Source organism: Selaginella moellendorffii, unplaced genomic scaffold (genome assembly GCF_000143415.4).
Source record: "Selaginella moellendorffii unplaced genomic scaffold, v1.0 SELMOscaffold_30, whole genome shotgun sequence".
Classification (NCBI taxonomy): domain Eukaryota; kingdom Viridiplantae; phylum Streptophyta; class Lycopodiopsida; order Selaginellales; family Selaginellaceae; genus Selaginella; species Selaginella moellendorffii.
Window position 1 is genome coordinate 679,518 of NW_003314291.1, and position 22,748 is coordinate 702,265.

Sequence of the window (22,748 nt, forward strand, 5' to 3'; positions counted from 1 at the left end):
TGCTTTTAATGTTCAAATCTATATTTATATTTGTATTTTATTGGTCGAATTTAGATTAAATAAAAATTTGAAAAATGAAAAGATGTTAGTTCAGGACAAACCAATGTTTTTCTTGTATTTAAAAAGTCGTGAGCTTAGCTTGTGAGCTCAGCTCATGACCCAAGCTTGTTTGTTTATTTTCCAAATCTTTGACTCTGCAGATTCGAACCTGGGCTGGCGCTGAAATGCATCGACGGCTGAGATTGGAGTTTGACCTCCAGGTCACAAGAACCTTGACTGCATGATTACGATGACAACTGTAAAGCCGGAATTATTGCATGGTAGAATCTATGCGCCATACTGTTGAAATGAAGGAACGGGAGGATTTCAGGGCTTCAAGTCTGCACACAGGCACAGCAAACGCCTTGGAGCATGAAGATGATAATGCGAGTTCTAGGTAGTTTGTTATGTTGTTGGTTGTCAATTGTACAATTTCTAGGACTCTGCACTGCTGGAACAATACTCCTGCTGATACTGATATTTTGTCATATTAAAAGTTCTATTGCTGGAACAATGGTTGGAATTGCCGGCTTGTTTGTGATGGTGGTATACATTTTAGTGGTGATGTTCTTCATCAAGAAGAGGAGACAGATTCAGGCTGTTGAATATGACAGTGACACCGTTCTTGAATCCATAGAGAACTTGCGGCCGATACGGTTCACCCTTTCGGATTTAGAACGAATCACAGATAACTTTTCGAAAGTGCTAGGTACCGGTGGTTTTGGTGGTGTGTACGAAGGTGTACTCCCAGATGGTAGGAAAGTTGCTGTGAAGAAGCTGGAAAGTACAGGACAGGGGAAGAAGCAATTCTATGCGGAAGTTGCCATCCTAGGGACAATTCATCACTGGAATCTGGTGAAACTGCTTGGTTTCTGCTCAGAGGGCCTAAACAGGCTTCTGGTTTATGAACACATGGAGAATGGTTCTCTGGACAAGTGGATCTATCAAGATTGTGTCGAACAGAAGGTGCTGAACTGGGAACAGAGAATGGAAATTATGCTGGGGATGGCCAGGGGTCTGGCATATCTGCACGAGGAATGCGTAGAGAAGATTATCCACCTTGACATAAAGCCTCAGAATATCTTGCTGAACGAGGACTTGGTCGCGAAAGTGGCGGACTTCGGTCTCTCCAGGCTCATGTCTCGCGATCAGAGTTACGTTATGACAACAATGAGAGGTACTCCAGGCTACCTTGCACCAGAGTGGCTACTGGAGGCTGCTATAACAGAGAAAAGCGACGTTTACAGCTTTGGAGTCGTGCTGCTGGAGGTGATTAGCGGGCGGAGGAACTTCTCTCGAGTTTCTGAGAGAGAAAAGTTTTACCTCCCGGCTTACGCATTGGAATTGGTGACACAAGAGAAGGATATGGAGCTGGTCGATCCGCGGCTGAAAGGCAAGTGTGATGAAGCAATCGTGCGGACAGTTATCAGGATTGCGTTCCAGTGTCTGCAAGAAAACGGGAGCTCAAGGCCATCGATGGGGAAGGTTGTGCAGATGCTGGAAGGCTCCTGCCCAGTGGAGGACATTCCCGTGGATGGCCCTCCCTTCTCAACCAGGAACGAATCTCGCACCCTGCATGTTGATCTTCTCAGGACAGGCTCTACGAGTACATCTGCAGAAGGGTACATCCAGCATGTTGATTTTCTCAGCACAGGCTCTACATCAGGCTCTACATCTACAGGAGGGTACGGCCCACACTCGGGCTTAAGCTTGAGCGCTCGATGAGGATCAAGCCTTGTAATAATTTGAAGCGAAGGAGCTGTGACAGGAGTCAAGCCTGTTCTAGTATGCTTTTGCTTCTTTTTCTTTCTTTTTGACTCGCTTTTTTTCTTCTTTTGTAATGTGATAGGTGGGAGCTGGGTATTTGCAGCGGCCAGTGCAGTGGAAGCAATCAACAAGATTTCAACCGGACTGCAGGTGGATCTATCTGCACAACTGTTCATTGAATGTAAGTTGGGACTGCAATGCACAAGACATGATTTTTTTAGATTTTTTATTTTAAATTAAAATTAATAAGATTTCATGTTTTGAAATAAATTAGCACAAACATTTATAGTTGAGAATGACCATGAATAAGGGCTATACTTGTAAATAATCATAACAACAAGAACATATTAATGTTTAATTCATATGAATTATATTATTTTTAAATAGTGCAAAAAGTACCAATTAAGTTCACACTGTATCTAAAAATAAAGAGTAAATAAGAAAATAATTAAAAATCATATTGAGAAAAGTGAAATAAACTTTTAAAATATCACGATGAGATATCTTTCTCTAATATTGAAAAGTTTTTATATGGTGTTCTTTATTCTTTTTTATTGTTATCACACTAAAATGTTAACATGGTATTGTGCTCATTTAATTCTTGATGTGTTGTTGATCTTGTAAGGGGGGGGACCAAAAATTGTTGCCACGTATCCCCATCTAAGGCTCTTGGCGGATACAAGCACAATCTTCCAACTATGCAAGAATGAAGCACAATCTAAATCACCTGAGTTTCATGGAGTTCGCTGCTCAATGTGTAAGCTGCTAGCATAGATTTTCAAGTGATTATGTGCCGGTAAAAAGATAAAATGAATTGGATTTTGATGCTCAGCGCATATGCCCGGGTTGGGCATCTGGAGCAAGCAATGTCCTTCACGACGATGGGCAGGGTGCTTCGGGACGTGGATTCAGGCTGGAGCTGCTTCGTGTTGGCGTTGGCTGGAGCTGAAAACTTCAATTTCACAAGAAAAGGGAGAGCGAATGGGAAAATCACCCCAAAAAGAACAAAGAAAAAAAATCGTCGTCACCTCCAGCTCATTTCTGGACTGGCAAGCGCTCAGGCTGCTGAGCCGCCTACAAAATAGTCAAGACAACATTATTCATGGCACCAAGAATTCCATCCGGATGGTCTAGTGCATATCTCAGGAGTCCAAGAGCCGCAGGTGCTGCGAGCCAGGTCTTGAAGATGCGCTGGTTGCATGTCCACATTATCCGGAACCGCTGAGACTTCCAAGCCGCTAGGAGGAGCTCGCTCTCGGACTCTCTTTGCGCCCTCGATCGGAACCTCTGCATCGATAGATTGCTTTAGAGACAAATTGCCGCGTCGGCAGTCCCGGAGAAATCGGCGGAGAATACCAACTGGTTTTTTACGGACAGCCACTTGGTGTGATTCGTCGCGGCAAACCATCCCAAGCTCGATTTGAGACTGAAGGTGGGCGAGATATGCCGCTGTTTGGGAACCCTCGCCCACCTCTTTCCACTTGTAAGGCTCGAATATTTCTCAAGCCACGAAATCCGAAGGACGGCCACGACGAAGAACGAGAATGCCATTGAACGTAGCTCGGTCTAGGTGTCACGAGCTGTAAGATCAAAGTTTACATTCCTTTGGATGTCGAGAATCCCACAAGCCCGATCCCTGGTATGCTATTTTTTTGGTCCTTGTGGCTGGTTTTTACCTTGAATCCCTTGCAGCACAGCGCGGCTGCCATCGAGGAGAAGATGTATGTGGTGGGAGGATGCTCCGCGGACCGATACTTGAACGATGTGCTGGTGAGTTTAAGTAGCGTGGATCTTTCTCAAGTTCTTTATAACACTCTCGTGGAGGTTTTGGACTTGGGAAGCTTGAAGTGGTCGACAGCCCAACCTTGTCCCGTGTCGTGCGCCGGCCATTGCCTGGTGAGTTGACGCTGTTCAAGTTGTTTCTAGCGGGCTTTGCTTAAACACAGTCGACGAGCTTTGCAGTTAGCAGGTGGAAGAACGCTCTTTCTCGTTGTTGGCATTCCGTCTGATGAAGAGATGCACGGTACTGTGTGGTTCTTTTGCTTTCCTCTTTTCTCATGCCTTGGGCTCATCAATCAGTCTATGAGTTTGACACGAATATCAATGAGTGGTCACTTGTGGAAACGGCGGGAGACATTCCGGTAAGCATTTCAAGACTGTCTCGTTGTATCTTCATGCGGATTTATGTAGGCTGCAACTCGTGGTCACTCCGCCACCCTGATCGGGAGCAAAATATGGGTGTATGGCGGTGTGGACTTTCAGGGTCAGCTGCACCCTCGGGTACATGCACTCGACCTGAAAAGCAAGCAGTGGGAGCTGGTTAACGCAAGGTACGCAGATCCAATAGAAAGATCGCAGTTCCATACCTCCGTGTGGCAGTGGATCCATCCCGCCACCGCTTGCTTTCCATGCTGCGGTGCATAAAGGCGATCATCTGTACCTTTTTGGAGCTGGTTCATCTGGCTTTTGCAAGAACCTATACGCACTGAATCTCGTAAATGTAAGCACGGAGTCTTATTATATAGCTCTGATCAAGTGCCCAAAATGTTTGCAGCGTCAATGGTCCTGGTATCCAGATCAAGGTCCGACCCGCGTACCTGCAGCACGTTTTGCAACTGCTGTCACCGGAGACAAGTGCTATCTTGTTGGTGGTAAGTTTATTTCTTCCATGCTCCGACTACCTCTTATATATCTATCTATACACTAGGCGCCACAGAAGAAACCATGCTACTGAACATGGAGTCTTTGAAGTGGACCGTAGTGTGCGCTGAACCTCGTTTGGCTACTGAGGTAAGTGCTTAAGTTTCATTTGTTTCTGCGAACGGAGGAGATCACTTGTGTAACATGTAGAGCCTGAGCATGGTGCACGCGAGAACCAAGGGTCGAGGCGCTCTGATTGCTTCAGGGGGAAATCCGGTACGCGTTTTATGTGTTGGCCGCTCACCCGACTTCTTACCTGCAGTTTAGCGTCTTTCTACTCAAGACTATGAAGTCATATCCAGTGCTGCCGCGTCCGATGGGCAAGTGCCAGGTCAGGGGCGTAGACGGTTCACTTCTGGCGCTGTTTGATATTCCAGACGCAGGGGAGCAGGCTCTTGAGATTACAGACAGGGCGTGGAGGAAGGTGGGGGACAGAGGCTACTTGGTGAGGGACGGCCGTCCTCTGGAACGTAACGTCGCCATTTTTCCAGGAGACGAGCTAACATTCCACCGGAGTGACTCTGTTGGAGTAGCTAGCATTCAACGCAACAGAACGTGTGAGGTCCATCTCATGACACTTGAAGACTGTAAGCTTGTCCTCGCCCGGTTGAAGATCGAGGTTATGAGAGGGGAAGGGTGGCTAAACCCGCGGGAGGAAATCGAGTGCGAAGCCTTCGCAGGGTGGAATAGCAGGAGGCCACGGGACACGGTAACGTACCTGGAGGAGCGTGCCAAAGTTGGCGATCTTTTCAGGCTGCCGCATGTAGTTGACGGCGATGGCATAGACTTCGTGCAGGAGATCTGGAGCTCGACCGCGGGTGAGGAGTTCCCCTACACCCTCCGCTTCGCGCTGGACGTGATGCTCGTGTACATGTGTGTGGCCGAGGACATCATCATTGGCTACTATATCAAGGAAGAGATTAACGAGCTGCACATATGGAGGGCGCTGGTGATGTTGCTGGGAGTGAACATCAAATGCCGCACCCTCAAGCCGTGGGTGGTGATCACGGACCTCAAAGACGAGTGGCACTTCGCGTGGATGGACTGGCCACGCATGTACGTGTGCAAGGCGCGGAGCAGGAGCCAGGGACTGGGGATTGTCCAGGACCTGTGCAACGACTACAACCTGGTGACATCGCCTGAGACGGCCGGCGTGCTCTCGAACCTGCCTAGCGTCTACACTCGCGCTTGCTCGGGGTTCAAGTGTGATTTTGATGAGGAGACACGGCTGATGTTCTCCCCTCACCCGGTTGCGGTTTGGAGGAACGACACACTCGAGCCATATAGACCTGAGGGGGAAGGGTATTAGCTTATCAGCTTTGGTGGTAAATTTTTGAGTCAATGGGAAGCCACTACTTCCTTTTTCGTTCTGCAACTCTATCCGTTGCGCTACAAGGAGAACGCTGGTTTCCAACACTACATGGAAGCTGATTTCTCAAAGTTTTTCATGGGAATGAATTGCCAGAGAGCGAGCACTTCCAAAAGATTCATCAATAGTCCAGCTGACGAGCAACGCAACATAAAAGATCTCTCAATCTTCCTACGAAGGTTTCCTGAAGCTTTGGCAGGGGCTCAAGGATTACATCAAGAAACACGGCTGGTGGACGCTAAACACACTCAGTTTAATACAGAAGTTGAAGCTTGTTTGAGAACCACCAAAATCAGCTCCGAATCGCCCCAGCTCTTCCGCGCCATGGGGACAACATCACATTGACCAACGTCGCCTGCGAAATCTGCTCGGGATCATCCCGGAGCACGGATTACCCGAGGACACTCCCCTGGGCATCAATATGTTTGCCAAGTGTGGGGATTAAGATCTTCGACAGAAGCAAGCAGGAAGGAGAAAGCACAACCAAAGATGCCGCTGTGGCTTCATGTTCGCCCAAAAGAGGCTGGCTCCCAGTACACAAGCACTGGCTCCCAATACACACAAAAGTTACCACCAGAAATTCAAATTCAAACGAAGTATATCCACAATGATTCCGTGTTTAGGGCTAGGGTTTATGAGGAAAGAAGAATGCTCGCCGCGGAGTCTCGCTAGCTGTTGAATCTGGAGCAGTCCTTTCGGATTTCTCCCTGGTTTCCAGTCTTGACGCCGACGGCTCCCAGGTTGTCCATGGCGGTAGCGAACGCGGCGAAGAATGCGCCCTGCTGGCCGGCGTATGCCGTGACGAGGCCCCTTGTTCTAGCGTCGCTGTGGAGGATTTGGTCCGAGGCGAGCACCGTGACTCCTCTCACAGCGTTTTGGTAGTAGACATTGTCGAATTTGGCGGGGGTGGTCACGTCGTTGTTGGCAACCACTCTTGGATCCACTGACTGGGGGCAAGTGAGCCGCAAATCCTTGGCGAAGTTGGGATCCATTGCGGGATCGAATTGGTGAGTGCTGTTGAAGTTGTAGATCCGGCTCATGAATTCCTTGCAGTGAGCGAAGCCGATGGTGTGAGCTCCTGAGAGATTTCTTTGGTGAGTTTGATAGAGGAAGGAGAAGGGAGTTTACCTGAGAGAGCCACCATGTCCGTTTGAGAGAGTCCTTTGGAAGCGAAGAGCTTGGTGAGCTGGTCGACCGATTGCTCGGGCTTTGGCAAGTTACCATCGACTCTTGAAGCTTGCGAGATCTTTCCATCTTTGCGGCCTTTCCTCACTGTCCAAGATGGTCCTCCTGCCTGCCATCCCGACAATCAATGCAAGAAAAAAACTCGGAGGACAAAGACCAAGGGAAAAAAAGGATTTTTTTTTCCTTGGACACGAAGATAAGATGGAGGAGAATCACTCACCAGCACAACGAGGTCCCTGGTGGCAATGGCGAGAATGTCCGCGCAAGAGACGACCCCGGGGCACTTCTCCTCAACAGCAGCTTTGGCTTTGATGACCGAGTCGAAGCTATCGCCTGCCAGCGACAAGTTGATCTCGGCATCCTTCTCTGCGCTGTTGCTGGCCGTGGAAGCGATGAGCACCGAGGCATCGCATCCCTGCGGCCGAATTCCATTCGAAAACTCAGACCTTTGGGACGAAGGAAGGCGATAGAACTTACAGGGAGATTGGACTTACATCGACAAAGCAGTCGTGGAAGAAGAGCCGCAGCGTGCCAGGGACGCTGTTGGGTGTGATCTTGAACTTCTGGAGCATCACTTGCTGGATGATAGACTCCACATTGGGGCAGGAGCTGCTGTAGTAGCCTGGAGAGAGCTGGGCATGAATGCCGGATCCAAAGAGGAGTAGCAGCAGCAAAGCAACAAGACAAGAGGCCTGGACTGGTACTAGCATGGCGCTATCTCTCGACTACTCAATCAGCTCAGAGCGCTCTCTCAGAGGCTTTGCTTGCGAGGAGCAAATGGGAAAAAGGGGAAAGATCTACTCACGCAAGTCTAGGAGGAGAAGAAGAAAGAGGACGTAAGATATAATGAAGGAAGCTGGAGGAGAAATGCAAGGACATCCGAGGGAAAGACAAGCGCTGGAATTGAAAAGAGGCCAAAACTACCCAGCGGCGACGTCTGGTTCTTTCCAGCTGTGGTCAGCTTTATATCTCCGACTGTGTCTGGAACGTTTGGACGCTCGAGAACGAAGACTGATACCCGCGGCCCCACGCTTGGATCTCTGCAACAATCCTCGACGCGTAACTCCGTCTCCGCGAGATCATTTTTTCTGGGATTGCGTGAGGGAAAGTTACCAGTTCATGGTTTCCAGGTACGTAGTTTTCTCTTGTTTATTGCTGGAACTTGACCATTCTTTCATCTCTTTGTTTTCTGACAGAGTTTGATGGTTTCCAGGTACGTAGCGTTCTTTGTTTACTGCAGAAACGGCATCTCTTTGATTTCTTGCAAAGTTACCAGTTCATGGTTTCCAGGTACGTAGTTTCTCTAGTTTATTGCTCAAACTATCTCTTTGTTTTCTTACACAGAGTATCTCTTTGATTTCTTACAGTTCAAGGTACGTATTTTTCGTTGTTTACTGCTGAAGCTTCTCACTCTTTTTCTTTTACTCGTGTGCTTCCAGGGGCCCTTCGAGCAAGGTACATGGAATGAGCTGCTTAACAGCTCATTTTTCTACGGCGCCCCGACTTTTATATTCACGGACTGGCGGACGAGGGAAATAGAATCTCGAGGCCCGGTAGATGCGACAAAGCGGCAAGAAAATATGAAAGCTTTTTGATCCCGCGGTGGTGGTGGTGGCTAAGCAAGCGGAGCCTACGCAGCAATGTTGATTGAGAAGGAAAGGCGGCAGCTTTCTGGAGAGAGTGTGGTACTGGTACATAATCTTCTGGTCAGTCAGGCCTCTCGACTTCCAGGCAGGCTTCTAGAGGCGAGGAAAAAGCTCGTAAACAGGGAAGCGAAGAGAAAAAGAAGAGTGAAGGCGGCAAAGAAGATGAAGGAAGGTGGAAGTGAATTTGGAATGGGACGTGTGGTACCGTCTTTAAAAGCATCACCAGGACATAACAGTATGGATTGGGATGGGAAATGGAGGATGGAGGATGGACCACAACACCAACAACACCACTCACGCGGAATGAAGGATATAAATGGGGAGAGTTTGGTTCTATTCCTCTGGGAGACACTTTATGCGCTTGAATCGAATATTTATCGTCGTGAAGAACCGCAGCATCAAAGCTTGGCACCCACTCACGCAGAGGTGGGTCATGGTTTGTTGTTGTTTAATGCTTCTACCTCTTAGTTTACTCATACCGTTTGTACAGGGGACAAACAGGCAGGTTCTCGTTTTTCTTTTTCTTTTTTCAGGATTCTTTGCATGGAAACTGTTGCTGATGACGATCACTTTGCAGAATAAACAGGACCTTCCGTTTCCATGGCCAGGAAACGTGTCAGGTCGCATGCAAGGCTCGCCGTAGCTACAAAAAGGCCAGCTTTGGGACTAATCCATCGCTCATCAGTGCGCGCGTTTGCTGCGACGTAGCTATCCCACCGGTCAAAGGGGAGTTTCTCGTTTTTTTATTCTTTCTCAACATGTCGTCGGACAGCGCGCAGGGAAGGAAAGAGGTATTGTGTCTCTGTCTGCTTTCGTGTGTTATCTTAACTCTCAAGTGTTTCGTTTATCAGGAGCTCAAGGGGAGTGCTCAAGACAAGATGGACCAAGCCGGTCAGAAGAAAGAGGTGAAGTATTTTCTTTTCTCTTATTGTTCTTTTCTGTTTATTCTTCTCTTTTGTTTCATTCCGAGAGTGTTGATCCGCAGGACATGAAAGGCACTGCTCAGGAAAAGATGGAGCAGACCAGGGACAAGGCTGGCGAAACCAAAGATCAAGCCAGCGGTATGTTCCAGCAGGTAGAAACAATTCTTAGCTGAAAGACGATTGACAAACTATTGGAAATTTTGGATCTCACAGATGGGAGACAAGGTGAAACAGGCTGCGGATAAAACGAAGGAAACTCTGGCTGGAACTGGAGATAGGATGACTGCGGACAACAAGAAGGCGTAAACGAATGCTCCAAAGAGTTGAGTGAAAATAAGAGACCTTATGCGCGAATGTTGTCGATCGTGAGAAAGGCCATAGCGCAAATACAACGACGATCATTGCACGGAATTTAGTTCTCCAAATTATGTTCTAAGCAATGAAAGTGGTTTAAATTAAACTGTCTTAGGTTATATTTAAATGATAGGATTGTGAGGCCGACTCATAGCATCCCAGCAAAAGGTCGAAGTTTGCGATCTCAGGTGGAGGATTTGGCACAAGGCTGTTCGTCACGTCCTTGAAATGCCCACACCGGATGTTGTGCAGCTCGTAATCTTTGCTGGTGATTACCATAACCAGAATCTGCCTGCCTTTAAAGCCGCCAAAAAGTTTGTACTTCTTTTGATTGACTTGCACTTTGCATCTTGACTAAACTGCTTTCTTACAGGATGGTACCAACTTCAATTCAGATGCGAGCGAAGAAGCACTTGCAGGTAAATGCAACATGGTGGAGGCGGTGGTGTTACTTTCCTCAACTTGCCACAAACACTCATCCAAGACGAAGGATGCAGATCCACACAGTGCCTTGGTGATCTTTACGAGGAATCATTACATCTTGGATTCACCATCAAGGTTCATGCCTCGGAGACTCGCGCAGTGGTTCGACACGGTCCTGAAAGTACTGGCTGGTGATATTGTTCTCACGCCTGTTGTGCGCCAAATGTGCGAGGTAACAACAGCGTCATGGAGCTTAGCTTTGGATGAGATATCGATCTCTACAGGAAGTGATCGTGAATGATGATCACAGGGATGGAGAATGGCGATGCCATCAACAACTGGTCTCAAGCGCGAGGAGATGTCAGAAGAGTATACTGGCTGGGGAGTGACGAGAGTGCGACAATAGGACGCTTGATCCGGGCCATGACCACCAAAGGCAAGAGCGACCATGCGGAGCTCCAAGAGCTGCGCGGCTCCACCACGAAGTCATTTGTGGAGCACGTCAAGCGTCATGTAGGATCAGCCGATGGTCAAGCCGTTGAGCAGCTTTATGTTGCAGTAACCAGAATTTTTGGAAGAGCGTTTGCTGGTATCTTTGTTTGCCTGTGCGAGAACGCTCACTGGGAGGAATCTGGAGTAATGAGTTCTCCTTGGAGGAGCTCCAGGAGATGCATGGAGGGGAAATTACTGTGTTGGCCACCCATGGCTCGAAAAGAATGCAATGTGGCAGATGGCTTCTGTCAACGATATTATCGTTTACTTGATAGACATGAGTATCTTTTGTAGAGCTTCTCATCCTTTTTGTTTTTTTTTACATGCTGCAGCTGATTTATGAAGATGTCTACAGCAAGGCATCCTTTTCCCTTCCTCGCAGTTCTTGGATAAGAGATTGTGAGTAATCAATTTCACTTATTCAGGAGGCTGAATTTTCTTGTTGAATTTCCAGGCCAGTCTTTACTGTTTTGCAGGCATGTGTGGATGGATGTTGAAGAAGACAATGAAAAGGGAGTTTATCTAGTGGAAGAAGAAAAGTAATAATGCAAAACTCAAGGACCTTTTATTCGAAACAGTCTAAAAGAAAACCACAGTCATATGTGAGGAAACGGGATGATGATTAAATAAACTTAGCCAAGAAAAGCTAAGTACTGCCACCAAGTATGGCTCTGCATTCCAGTTCTAGGCATGATCTAGTTACAAGAGTTTTTTCCAGCTTAATCCATGTAGAACTTGCGTAATCTTGGCTGCATTGAAACACAAGGCTTACATGCCAGAGAGCCCTGGTATATAGTATGGGAGTGATAAAGTGTAGGATTCACCCTTGAACGCGGCGTAACCACCGGTTGTGGAACATTCAAAGTTGAATTGAAACTTCGTAAACCAATAGTTAGTCCCAAAATAGCATCAGAGCTCTGGCTTTGATTTGTCATTCTATATTTTAGAAAAAAAATCTTTCACTTCTGTTTCGTGCTGATTGTACACAGGAATAAAACGTGGTTCCAAATGCGTAGATTTTCTTGTGGTGCAGCTGCTGCAAGTGCGAGTTGCAGTCATCGCTTACAGGCTCAAGCTGCAATATAGAAAATCCAGTGAGTGGGGATGCTCTTCTTAGTGGCAGTTTGCCATGTTTGACTGGTTTTTACTTGAGTTTACTGAGAATTTTCTAGTAAAAGAATATCCGAGTAACGTTCATTTTCAAAATATTGATAGACATTGTTGAAAATTTGTATACTATTAGATCCTATTGTTCTTACCATTCCTTGAATATTGATTCTTTTTTTTGCTTCTTTTTTCCACCCGCTCCCACTTGTGTGAAGGATCCAGAAGTTGTGAAGGAATATGGGAAGGCATACAGGACAAGGAAGAACACAATCAAAAGTCCTCCAAGAGGAGGTAAAGTTTGAATTAAATATTGCTAACAAGTTTGATTTTAATATTATAATGTAAAAGTAATCTCTTTAACATCAGTGCCTTTATTCATATGCTTGTGTTTTTCTTTTTTCCGGTGTAGTTGAGCTTGAGATGGTGGAAGATGAGTGTAGACCACTCTTGAGCTCACGAGTTGAACTCAATTTTCAATTGTAATTTAATACAAACACTATAAACCTTAAAATATCAAGGTTATAGTGAATTTAATAATTTCACAACTCTCTACAAATTATATTATTCTAACAATTTAAATACTAATTATATGCCATATTAGAGATGTTTGCTAGAACATAAAATAAGATGTTTGTAGAAAAAAATTTCTTGTCACTTCCTTAAATCTGTACTTTGTGTAGTAAATATCAAGTTTGTCAAAATTTAAAAATTATTAAATTTGAAATAAGATTCTATATAATGCCATATAATAGTTTGAGAGGAAAAAAAAATTATTGATGTAAGTTTATTGTATATTGGTTCTTCTCTAGGATACATTTGTCATAAATAGTGTCTAAAATTTATGGATTTTCATTTGCACTATCATTTGAAGAGAGGGAAATACATAAAAATATTTGTTAGTTCTAGTGTTAGTAATTTTAACTTTTGTAATATTTCTTTCCAAAGTAGTAATTCAAGGGTTAGAATCTGTAATAGTCATTCTATTGCACAAAACAACTAAACTATACAAGAAAAAGAAAGAGAAGATAGTGAAGATAATGATCACGAGTTGAAGATAAATGCAATGATAAAGGGTATAACAAATTAGGCGAAAAAGAATGCTCTTCTACTTATTTTAGAAAACTCCATAACTTTTAAGAAATACCCTATATATTTCCTAGCTTTTGGCAGAAATATATATTTTCTAGCTTTTAGCAGAAATAATGGCGATGATCATTATGATGGTATATATGTAACATCATATATCTGAAAGATTACCATGAAATATTTTTGAGATGGTAAAAACATAAATGAAAACACACAAGTAATATGAACACTTGCAAATATATGAAATGAAAAATATTTTTTATTAATTATTTAAGGTATAATAAGTTTATATTATTGATAGAGAATAAACATCAATAGTTTTTGAAAACCTAGTTAGCTCCAAAAATCTTTTGCAACTCAGTAAAGAGCATATGCCTTCCTATGTTCCTCGCACTTCATAAAGTCTGGACATATGCAAAAAGGAAGATCTTGAATGACAATTATATACTTTCCACCTTTTGTTTTGACTATGTACTCCTTTGTAATCACAATGATGTACTTCATGGAAAGAATTTCGCACTCAAGTGTTTGAGCTAAACTTATTTTACCTTGTTTTTGTTGAAGACGGTACTAAAAAATTTAATTACCTTTTTTTGCTATCCTCTTATGCATTTATATAGGAATAGTCTTAGTTCTGTCACTTATATCTCCAACTCTCCTTTCAAGATTGAAACTAGATTTCTCAAGGTTTTCAAATTCATCTAAGGTGAATGTGACCCCATTAGCAATTGGCCATTCTTTAAGTATTACATTAGATTTAGTCATTATAGTGTCTTCAAGCTATTTCATATAGTTGATATTAGTGTTGTAACAATATAGCCATCACCATCTTGAAATCCTACTTGTTTTCATTCCCTATAAAAACATGGGGTTGGAACAGAAGAAAACTTGTCACCGCGGATCCAAGCCCAACACTTGCCCCTCAGAAGCATCCCTAGACACCTTATATTGGATTTTGCTAGAACTCAACGAATTACCTATTAAAATCCTTATGTAAGATGTTAATGAAGATGTAATATATATGCTTGCAAGGAGCATATGCCTTCTCATGTTCCTCATGCTTCATAAAGTTTAGACATGTGCAAGAAGGAGGATCTGCTTCTACTTGGATAGTACTAATAAATTTAATTGCCTTACTTTTTTTTGCTAACCTCCTATGCATCTTTGTGGGAATAGTTTTTGTTCTATCACTCATGTCTCAACTCTCCTTTCAAAATTGAAACCAAATTTCTCAAGGGTTTTCAATCTCATCTAAATGTAAGTTTCTGAATTTAGATTTTTTAGGGAGGCTTTTGAAAACTACTCTATAGCACATATCAAATTTGATAAATATGCTTCATATAGACTTATCTTTCCTTTCCTTGCCTCAAAAGAACATTAGCTCCAATGTTTATTCTCTAAGAGATTCACAATTGAAGTGTATACAAGATCTTTATGTGATTGGTCATAATGAGAAACATGATATTAAAAGGCAATAAAAAGAGAAGTAAAAAGAAAAACAAACCTGAAGAGAGTGATGTCCCCATTGGAACATTTTAATTTCCCACCACTTCAACCATGACTCAAGTTATGGTAGGCAACTTACGTTTGTATAACCATCTTCATGCCACCATATTCAGATTTTGTTTATTTTTGCCTCATGCTCTTTTTCAGAAGGTGCAACCTACTATTATTTGCAAAACTCCTTAAATGCTAATTAAAAACTTGACTTGATAAGGTGGCAGTGCTAGTTTAAGCTCTAAACCCAATGGAATTCACAAGTTCTCTCATGACCTTCTAGGTTGACCATTTGCCCAAACACCATTCTAATTAGCCCTAGCCCCATCTGCTATGAAACTGTAAAAGTTGGCAAGTTTACCAGTCTGCTTCAATGCAATGTCAGAGAAAAACTTCCAAAATATTTCCTGGTTTGTACTTTAAACTTTACTATTGCAATTGTCAAGTTGGAATATAACCTATAAAAGGGGCAATATTTAAAACCATTTTAAGACAGTGAGAAAAAATAATTACCTTAGATCATACATATGAGCTCCTATAGTTGTCCAACTTAATACCCGCTCCATATGGTCAAAATGTACCCATGCATTAGCAAAGTCACTTGACCCAGACATATTCATTTAGGAGACAAGATTTACACCAAAAATAGGGCTTATAGTAAACATTTTGAAAATGAATAGGACTTGATTTAATAAATGCCCATGGATAAATTTGTAGAGATAATTTAATTTTAGTTCAAGGATAAAGTCAATTTTTTACTAAAGTTTCCCCTGTCAAGGTTCACACATCCAAGATTTTATCCTAAATAAAACAAAATATAAGAGAAATATTATTGAAAAGCATGTAGTTAAGTCTTCTTGCAGCCTTAATCGAGTAGGGTGTTTGTGATAAAATCCTTCAACACTATCTTTTGAACATGCTTCGGAGTTGTAGATGAGTTTTTCACAATCTTTATCTACATTACATCTTTGAAATGGTTAATTGAACTTTTTTGTATCCCTTTCTACATTGGATATGTGTGCGTGCTAATATGTACTACAACTCTACCAACTTCTCCATCTTGTGGAAGAAAGTAGTATATTTTGGCCCTGTAAATGGCACAATATAATGGAGCATTCTTGCAAAACTAGCACTTGAATCTAACACCAATGGTGTCACAGATGGGAGGATTGATTATAAATCCTTAAAAAAATGTTAAATTTTTACTGTGCTCTCGATTGTATAATTCATTTACACAATCCAAATATTTGCTATAATGAATTATAAACATTGTGCTTTTGAAATGCTGGAAATATGTGGTCTTGATCTTGGACTAGTTATGGACATCTTGCTTGGTCTCCATCCCTTTTCATCTTGAGTTAACAAGAGGTGGTAGTTCAAAAAAGATGTTGCCATTGTATATGGATGGGAACTTGCTAACGGGCTGATGCAAAAACAATAAAGAAGTGGGAAAACTAGAAAGCGTTATAAACAACTTTGAATATTTGTGAAGTTGAAGTTGGTAGATTCTTGGTTAGCACTGAATTGACATTTCCACTGGAAATATAAAAGGAGAAAATGATGATAACTGACTCTTGCTTCACATTCACTTTGCTATGATCACAACCTCACATTTTAATTGGAGATCCAAAAACTTGAATCTCCTTGGACTTGGAATGCTAAAAATCTTAATGTTATCCATCTTCACCCACACCTAAAAGAAGAAACTTTAATTGTTCAATTACACTACTGTTGTTGCAAATCATAGCCTCCAATAAGACAAAATTGAGAGAAAGATTAAAATGTCGGCAAAGAAAACTTTTTGAAACAAGACTTTGGGAGAAAGAAAGTGGTGGGTGATCTTGATAATAGAGAAGAAAAATTTTCATTTTGTTACCTTTATGTTTTGGCATTTAGGTTTTATGATAAGGTCTATCATAAGTATAAAAACACTATATTGTTATACAATATTAAAAGTCTATATTGTCTTCCAATCTTTATACCAAATTCAAAAACATGCTTAAAATTATTATGAAGAGTATTTAGAGTTAGAACAAAAAGAAATATCACATCAAAACACACTGTGGCCTAAGTGCTCGATTAGGTTTAGTATGCTAGCAAATTAGCTACCATGAGTGAGTTGGCCTAGGTGAGACGGGCATCTCAAGTGCCACACAGGGAAAATGGGCTGCAGCAACTTTGAGTTGAATTAGCCTATGTATGCTGAGTCAGCTAGTGCTAAGCTTGCCTAAGCAGCCCATTGGAGTGGTGTACCAGTGGATGACCACCAACAACCACTTCTTATACATTTTTCTTTTTTTTTTTCTTTTTAAAGAGTTTTTTTTTTCTTGTTTTCATAAACAAAAACAACTACAAATGGATAAAGATGTTAGATAAAAGAAAACAAAATATGAGGAAAATGAGATGCAAAATGATAACTAATTTAACCTTTAAATTAAGGTTTCCATAGTGACAACTTTGTTGTCCCATTGACGAGTCCAAAGCTAAAGTGAATATAGATAGACAAATGTGGAAACTTGGTGAACTGTTCAAAAGTTGGCTCTAATTCCCCAGGGAAATTGAATGGTCAATACTCTCAGTCCAAGCGTAGGTGGCACTACCTACTTGGATACATAGTGTGGCTCAATGGAACCTCACTCTAAGCCCATGGCTAGAGCACCCAAAAGCGGAAGGTGATGAGAGTATTCATGAGGCTTGCATAGGGCTATAGTGTTTTGAAATGTTGTCCCAAAGTCTTAGACTGTGAAAAGGAAAAATAATAATCCTCTGGTGTAGTGACCAAAGATACAGTCATGTGGTGAGGAAATCACAAAGGACTATGGGACTTAATGGTCAGGCTTGTGGGCCGGTAATATTGATGAACACAGCCATGAACAGAAAAGGGACTTGGTGGGATTATAAAAGAGATATTAGGGAAGGTTGTTCTTTATGTCTGCAGACATCCTAAGGATGCTAAAGAGTGGATATTGGATAATCACTCATGGATGAATGGCTCAATCTTTAAGAGATGGGATTGTGATGTAGGTGGTGTTAAACTACTAATTTGACAAAGGTGAATGGGCATGGCTTTAGCATAATAGGTTGATATATCAGTGGTACTTTTGGGTGTCAGTCATGGGATCGAAAATGTGAAGCACTTGGACCAAGGGCAAAGGTTGAGTGGTAAAGATGCCATTCTCGAGGTTAATAAACCCTAAGTCTAGAATAAAACTTATGAAGGTTGTGAGTGAGACTTTTCCAAGTGGTCGAAGGTGTGATTAAGTGACTAAAGTAGAATAGAAAATTTATTCGCTTACACAAGCATTTCTAGGAGACAGTTTTGATAACCACACGATTCTAGAATCTTTGAAGTGGGAAAGCTTGGGAAACATGATCTGAAAGATCCCACTATGTTAATTCACTTAGACAAATATTGTTTAATCTACTTCACGTCAATTTGTCAACATGGACATCTATAATCTGTACAAACAGAATAGCCTTGGGACAAATATAAGTATGTTCTTTGTTTTGGTCTTCAAGCCAAGAATAATAAATACCCTCTCAATTTCACTGAAAATCGAGAGGGTTTAGGATAACATTTGGAAAATGAAGTTCCACAAATTTGACAACATATTTATGAGCCATCTTGAGACTCAACAATTTGTGAGGAAAATATTTTACATTATCGATGAGAATCATCGCTAATGTGTGTGGATGAAGTGCATCAATGAATGCTTCCAAAATGACTCTGTCTATCACATTAATGTTCTAGTTAGACATGTATACAAGAGAGGACTTTTGCAAAATGGCCTTTTGATGGGTCTAAATAAACTTTTCTTAAGATTTCATTTCTTCCTTCTTGTATATTAACACATCTTCTTAGTGTTCCATCGATGCCTAATTTAGATAGGCACTCCCCCATAATAGAGTAAAGTTGTGTCTTCAAAACAAACAATTTCTTTTTCTTTGACGAGTTATAGTAAGGTGGAACAGTGACTGTATAAAGATAGATTTATATATCTTCCATCCAAGTGGTAGGCACAAAGATTACAAATAAGTGAGTATATGAGAGTTCGTCTACCTTATTATTAGGTGACTCTTCTGTAGTGATGCGGCTTAGGAAATTAACTTGTTTATGATATTTTCCAGGTCTATATACCATTTTAAGATTATATTTTTGTACTATTAAAAACCATTTAGTTAGTCAAGTAGATATATACAGTTGTTTGATGAGATATAAAAGAGCCTTATGATTAGCAAAGATAATTATTATTATTGCCAAAAGATAATGCCTAGATTTTTGTAAGCTGTAAATTACATTTAAAACATTTTTTTCAGTCATTATGTAGTTATACTCAATAGTATTTAAGTGTTTACTAGCATAATAAATAAAATGATCTTTCTGATCATCTTGTGTCTGGGATAATATTGCATTTGTGGCAATATAAAAAATATCCACTTATAGATGAAACTCTTTTATCCAATTTGGTTTAACAAGCATAGATGCTTCTTTAAAGCATTATTTAAGCCTTAAAAATGATTCTTGAAAATTTTCATTCCATATAAATGAAGTATCTTTCTTTAAAAGATTAGTGAATAAAATGATAGCCAATTTTACCTTGAAAACAATAAAGATTTTTTAAATTATATGATGGAAACATTGTTTTAATCACTTGAGTTTTGTCTTGTTTACAAGGATGCCTTCTTTATATACAATATAATTTAGAAGTATACTAGAATTTATAAAAAAAGTACATTTGAGAAATGCTATGTTCTCTGCATTTTTTAAAACATTTTTACAAATAAATTAAATGTTATATTTTGGAGCTGAAGACACTAAAATTATTTCATGAAATCAATGAGATATTCTTTAAAAGTGTCAATAACAACTCTTTAAAATGTAAAAAGAGCATTGTATAAGCCAAAAAACATTTTGCAATAGGCATAAGCTCCCTATGGGCTTATAAAAGTCATTTTATATTGATCTTTATGTGCTACTTTTACTTGGTTATAACCAAAGAATCTATTTCAAAATGAATACATCTCATGGCCTATTAATAAATGTAAAATTTCATTTATGAAAGGAATAGGGAATATATTCATTGTTGCATCATTTAGCTTTTAGTAATTTACACAAACTCGTAATTTGCTATATTTTCCTAAATACAATTACAAGTGGTGAAAGCCAATAGATTTTAATGACTTGAAAAAAGCTATGATTGCTTACAAAATCTCATAAAATAAATAACATGGTAAATATGGTAAAGTCAAACAAAAGTACAACTCCTATAGATAAGGAAACTAACAATGAAGAATGCAAATTCCAATTGATCAAGTGTTAATTCTATGAGAAAAAAAGGCATTCAGCTAAGGAGTATAAAACTTTATTTAAGCAACCAAGACGCTAACAAGTAGCCCATGTTGATAAAACAACATGTAGGCAAAATTATCCACTTGACGATAGAAATTATTGTAGAAGGAATAATTACAATGATAATTAAAGTGCCAAATACCTATACACTAAAAGGCAAGATGACTGTCGGGATTATCTGCCTAGAGGTAATTTTCAAGATTATCCACCTAGCCATGAGGAAAATAAACTTAAAGATTATAATTAGTCTAGAGATAATATGCCTAGAGATTATGAAAGGCTAAAAGAGTATGATCAAACTAAAACTTCTACTCGTTATTTTAGGCCATATAATTAAATTGAATCATCAAGAAAAAATAATAGGCTTGCTAAGAATATGCAACCTATAGCTAGATAAGTTGAGGTAAAATAGTCAGATATAAAAGAGCCACTTAAACTCTCTTTATCATATGTTCATAATAAAATTTCTTGAAGCCTTATATGTATAGGTGTAGGTGATTTTTGTCTGACACTAAGTCTTTATAATGTTTATAATGCTTGTTAAATCGAGTTATATATTCCTTGATTGTTTCAGATTTTCCTTGATAAAACTTTTTTGCAACTCATCATAATTTTCTCCTAAGTTTGTTTTTAGGGAGAAAGTTTTAAAAAAAACTACTACTTGCTAAAGTACAAGCTCATTTTTGCATGCATTTGACAATCCTAGAGTGACAAGTACATAATTGCTATGATTATATAAGATTGCATATATAAACTTTTTATATGCAAGGAAGAGCCCATTGTGGAGGTTTCACGCCCTATATGGATTCAAGCCTCACAAAGATATGATTGAGGATGAGCTTTATCTCTTTGCATTGGCCTTCAACAAGGATTACATTGATCTAATTTTCAACAATAGGAACCTCTACCAAGATGTCAAGGCTGCAACCAAGTATATCTTGAAGTGGCCTGTTCTTTCTAGTAGCAACCATAGGAACAAATGCTTGTCTTTTAAACATGGAGTATATAAAGGCTGTGCATTGGCAGCAACAGGGTGGGTAGCAACTGTTCCAGGCAGTTTTTAGAAGTTTGAGAGCTCGCGATCTAGATCGCAGATGTTGTTTTCATCATCTCAAGGGCTGGCTGGGACATGTGGCTAGTCGAGGCAATGAAGCAGCTGTGCTTAGCATGGGGAAGTTTCTAGTTGGCATCCTAGAACATGGACCACTGGAGGTCTACTCAGCACGAGATCAAGTGGGACAAGCAGGTTTTCTCTAAATACCAGCACAACGAGGTGACATTCAGCCATTACTACTTAAAGAAGCTAGCAGCAACGATTATGTTACAAAAAATTGTGGATGCAGATCAACTTTTGCCACGCAAATGACAACATCATCGACTCTAAGCTTCAATACATGGGAGCTCCCTCCGAGATGGATATAAATGGTGGCTGGTTGAAAGTTCAATTTAAGAAAGTTGCTCAAGGTTTGTGGAAGTTGAAGCATGTTTCGGATGAGCGACACAAGAGCCTTCTTAGGAAAGGATTATCATCTCAAAGGGCTTAGAGATCCACGAGCAAATTCCAGATGATATTGCTGGTGAGTTTTTCAATTGTTAGAAGTGTTGGAGATTTCACCGTATGACATTCTAGGTGAGCTTGGATGCTCTGAAGTTTCAGAGTTTTCGAGTAAGATTAAGAGGTGTTTCCATGCCAACTTTATAAAGTTTCCTGACTTGCCTCGCCGCGATCATCTGGGGGGCCGCGATGCTCCGAGCTCGAGGCGCCGTGAATCTCTGCCCCCACGCTGTGCTCTTGCAGGTTCCTCCGGGAACCAGAGGCGACGCGCTCACTCCTCCGGCGGGCTCCCTCGACACTCCGGGCCGGATCTTCCTGATCATGAGCTGGTGGACAGATCCTAGAAGCGTAGTTCCCAAGTAATTGTATGAAATCCTCATCGACAAGGCCTCGAGTGCGCGAGGAAGGCTCGGCACGAGAGGATGTAGACCTAGATTTCGGCGTCCACTCCGGATCCTCAACCTTTGGCGGTGCCATCGCGAAAGAAACACAGGAGCTAGAAGAAGAGAAATTTTCATACGCTTTATAGCCCAGAGCCGTTGGTTATCAACGGCGTAGATGGTTTCGAGATGAATATTTTTATTCTCTCTCAAGCGAGGACCGCCTTATTTGCCACTCCTCTAGAAAATGCCCAGGAGTCACATATGAAGCTGCGGCACAAGTCGAGAGACACGAAAACTCTCATGAACTCGAGCTCCGGTTCACGCTTCCCAAGTTTGCAGCTAAATTCTCAAGAGATCGTGTCTGAACTTAGCGGGACTGGCCTCGGCTACTTTGAGTTCCTCCAAGTAAGTCTAGATTTTAGCGTGGCGTTTGTTTTTCTTCCAGTAGACTTGCAGAAGACTTGGACGCTTTGCCAATATGGTTTCAACAATGGTGCGCAGAGAAAGAACTCTCGACAAACTTCCAGCGAACTAGATAACTTTGCGCAACTTTGAATCTCCATCTTTGTCCAGGTACTTCGTCGTGAGATATGCTTTAAGCTTTAGAAACTTTTGCTCTCATTGTCTCCAGCTCTAGCAAATATATACTTTGAGAACAAACGAGGACTGTGGCAGTAATCTCTTCAATAACCAGTTCGTAGAAACGATGGACCAAAGGTATAGTTCTAATCCACTTCTTCCTTTTTTTTCCTTGTTTTTCCAGGCCTTTGTAAGTGAGTACGCGATTACTGGCAATGATGCTGGCCGCGGGAGTCTTGGCTGTGCTCACAGAAGCAGCATTCTTGATTGGCATAGAGCGAAGTAACTTCCAT

The 22,748-nt window shown here is 41.3% G+C and overlaps 4 protein-coding genes and 1 long non-coding RNA gene across 7 annotated transcripts; 4 read left to right on the forward strand and 1 right to left on the reverse strand.

Annotated features, from left to right (window-relative positions):
* Nucleotides 1-552: 552 nt before the first annotated feature.
* Nucleotides 553-2,755, forward strand: LOC9646565 (G-type lectin S-receptor-like serine/threonine-protein kinase SD2-5). The gene is made up of 3 exons (XM_002976216.2): nucleotides 553-1,724; nucleotides 1,889-1,976; nucleotides 2,639-2,755. The coding sequence occupies exons 1-3, from the start codon at nucleotides 553-555 to the stop codon at nucleotides 2,753-2,755; spliced, it is 1,377 nt and encodes a 458-aa protein (XP_002976262.2).
* Nucleotides 2,756-3,497: 742 nt separating this feature from the next.
* LOC112348571 lies at nucleotides 3,498-3,818 on the forward strand. Its single transcript, XR_002993112.1, has 3 exons — nucleotides 3,498-3,576; nucleotides 3,631-3,702; nucleotides 3,769-3,818. It is a non-coding gene; the product is annotated as an uncharacterized LOC112348571 (long non-coding RNA).
* A 72-nt stretch (nucleotides 3,819-3,890) lies between these two features.
* Nucleotides 3,891-6,220, forward strand: LOC9646566. The gene is made up of 8 exons (XM_024681176.1): nucleotides 3,891-3,947; nucleotides 3,997-4,136; nucleotides 4,186-4,306; nucleotides 4,361-4,457; nucleotides 4,514-4,596; nucleotides 4,657-4,722; nucleotides 4,769-5,761; nucleotides 5,972-6,220. The coding sequence occupies exons 5-8, from the start codon at nucleotides 4,531-4,533 to the stop codon at nucleotides 6,218-6,220; spliced, it is 1,374 nt and encodes a 457-aa protein (XP_024536944.1). The 5' UTR covers nucleotides 3,891-3,947; nucleotides 3,997-4,136; nucleotides 4,186-4,306; nucleotides 4,361-4,457; nucleotides 4,514-4,530.
* A 212-nt stretch (nucleotides 6,221-6,432) lies between these two features.
* On the reverse strand, nucleotides 6,433-7,997 carry LOC9646567 (peroxidase 73). The gene is made up of 4 exons (XM_002976357.2): nucleotides 7,555-7,997; nucleotides 7,281-7,475; nucleotides 7,004-7,169; nucleotides 6,433-6,953 (listed from the first exon to the last, which is right to left on the reverse strand). The coding sequence occupies exons 1-4, from the start codon at nucleotides 7,768-7,770 to the stop codon at nucleotides 6,544-6,546; spliced, it is 987 nt and encodes a 328-aa protein (XP_002976403.1). The 5' UTR covers nucleotides 7,771-7,997; the 3' UTR covers nucleotides 6,433-6,543.
* Nucleotides 7,889-10,051, forward strand: LOC9648834 (late embryogenesis abundant protein 1). Of its 3 annotated transcripts, XM_024681360.1 has the most exons (7): nucleotides 8,204-8,350; nucleotides 8,405-8,433; nucleotides 8,500-9,132; nucleotides 9,197-9,497; nucleotides 9,558-9,611; nucleotides 9,692-9,781; nucleotides 9,843-10,051. In XM_024681360.1, exons 4-7 carry the CDS (start codon nucleotides 9,465-9,467, stop codon nucleotides 9,933-9,935), a joined length of 270 nt encoding a protein of 89 aa, XP_024537128.1. In that variant the 5' UTR covers nucleotides 8,204-8,350; nucleotides 8,405-8,433; nucleotides 8,500-9,132; nucleotides 9,197-9,464; the 3' UTR covers nucleotides 9,936-10,051. The 3 variants fall into 3 exon arrangements, with proteins under 3 accessions (XP_024537126.1, XP_024537127.1, XP_024537128.1); XM_024681359.1 differs by lacking the exons at nucleotides 9,197-9,497; nucleotides 9,558-9,611; nucleotides 9,692-9,781; nucleotides 9,843-10,051 and adding an exon at nucleotides 8,098-8,190 and having other exon boundaries at nucleotides 8,257-8,350; nucleotides 8,500-9,096; XM_024681358.1 differs by lacking the exons at nucleotides 8,405-8,433; nucleotides 8,500-9,132; nucleotides 9,197-9,497; ... (1 more) ...; nucleotides 9,692-9,781; nucleotides 9,843-10,051 and adding an exon at nucleotides 7,889-8,190 and having other exon boundaries at nucleotides 8,257-8,399.
* Nucleotides 10,052-22,748: the final 12,697 nt, after the last annotated feature.

Bases quoted from the DNA above. Each gene is read 5' to 3' on its own strand.
- LOC9646565 (XM_002976216.2), top strand. From the start codon at position 553: ATGGTTGGAATTGCCGGCTTGTTTGTGATGGTGGTATACATTTTAGTG. The intron at 1,725-1,888 runs GTACGGCCCACA...GTAATGTGATAG, and splicing joins GGCTCTACATCTACAGGAGG to GTGGGAGCTGGGTATTTGCA. The intron at 1,977-2,638 runs GTTCATTGAATG...TTTGATGCTCAG, and splicing joins GTGGATCTATCTGCACAACT to CGCATATGCCCGGGTTGGGC.
- LOC9646566 (XM_024681176.1), top strand. From the start codon at position 4,531: ATGCTACTGAACATGGAGTCTTTGAAGTGGACCGTAGTGTGCGCTGAA. The intron at 4,723-4,768 runs GTACGCGTTTTA...TCTTACCTGCAG, and splicing joins TTGCTTCAGGGGGAAATCCG to TTTAGCGTCTTTCTACTCAA. The intron at 5,762-5,971 runs GTTTGGAGGAAC...ATGAATTGCCAG, and splicing joins TCTCCCCTCACCCGGTTGCG to AGAGCGAGCACTTCCAAAAG.
- LOC9646567 (XM_002976357.2), bottom strand. From the start codon at position 7,770: ATGCTAGTACCAGTCCAGGCCTCTTGTCTTGTTGCTTTGCTGCTGCTA. The intron at 7,476-7,554 runs GTAAGTCCAATC...ATTCGGCCGCAG, and splicing joins TCCACGACTGCTTTGTCGAT to GGATGCGATGCCTCGGTGCT. The intron at 6,954-7,003 runs GTAAACTCCCTT...GAAATCTCTCAG, and splicing joins GGACATGGTGGCTCTCTCAG to GAGCTCACACCATCGGCTTC.
- LOC9648834 (XM_024681358.1), top strand. From the start codon at position 7,907: ATGAAGGAAGCTGGAGGAGAAATGCAAGGACATCCGAGGGAAAGACAA.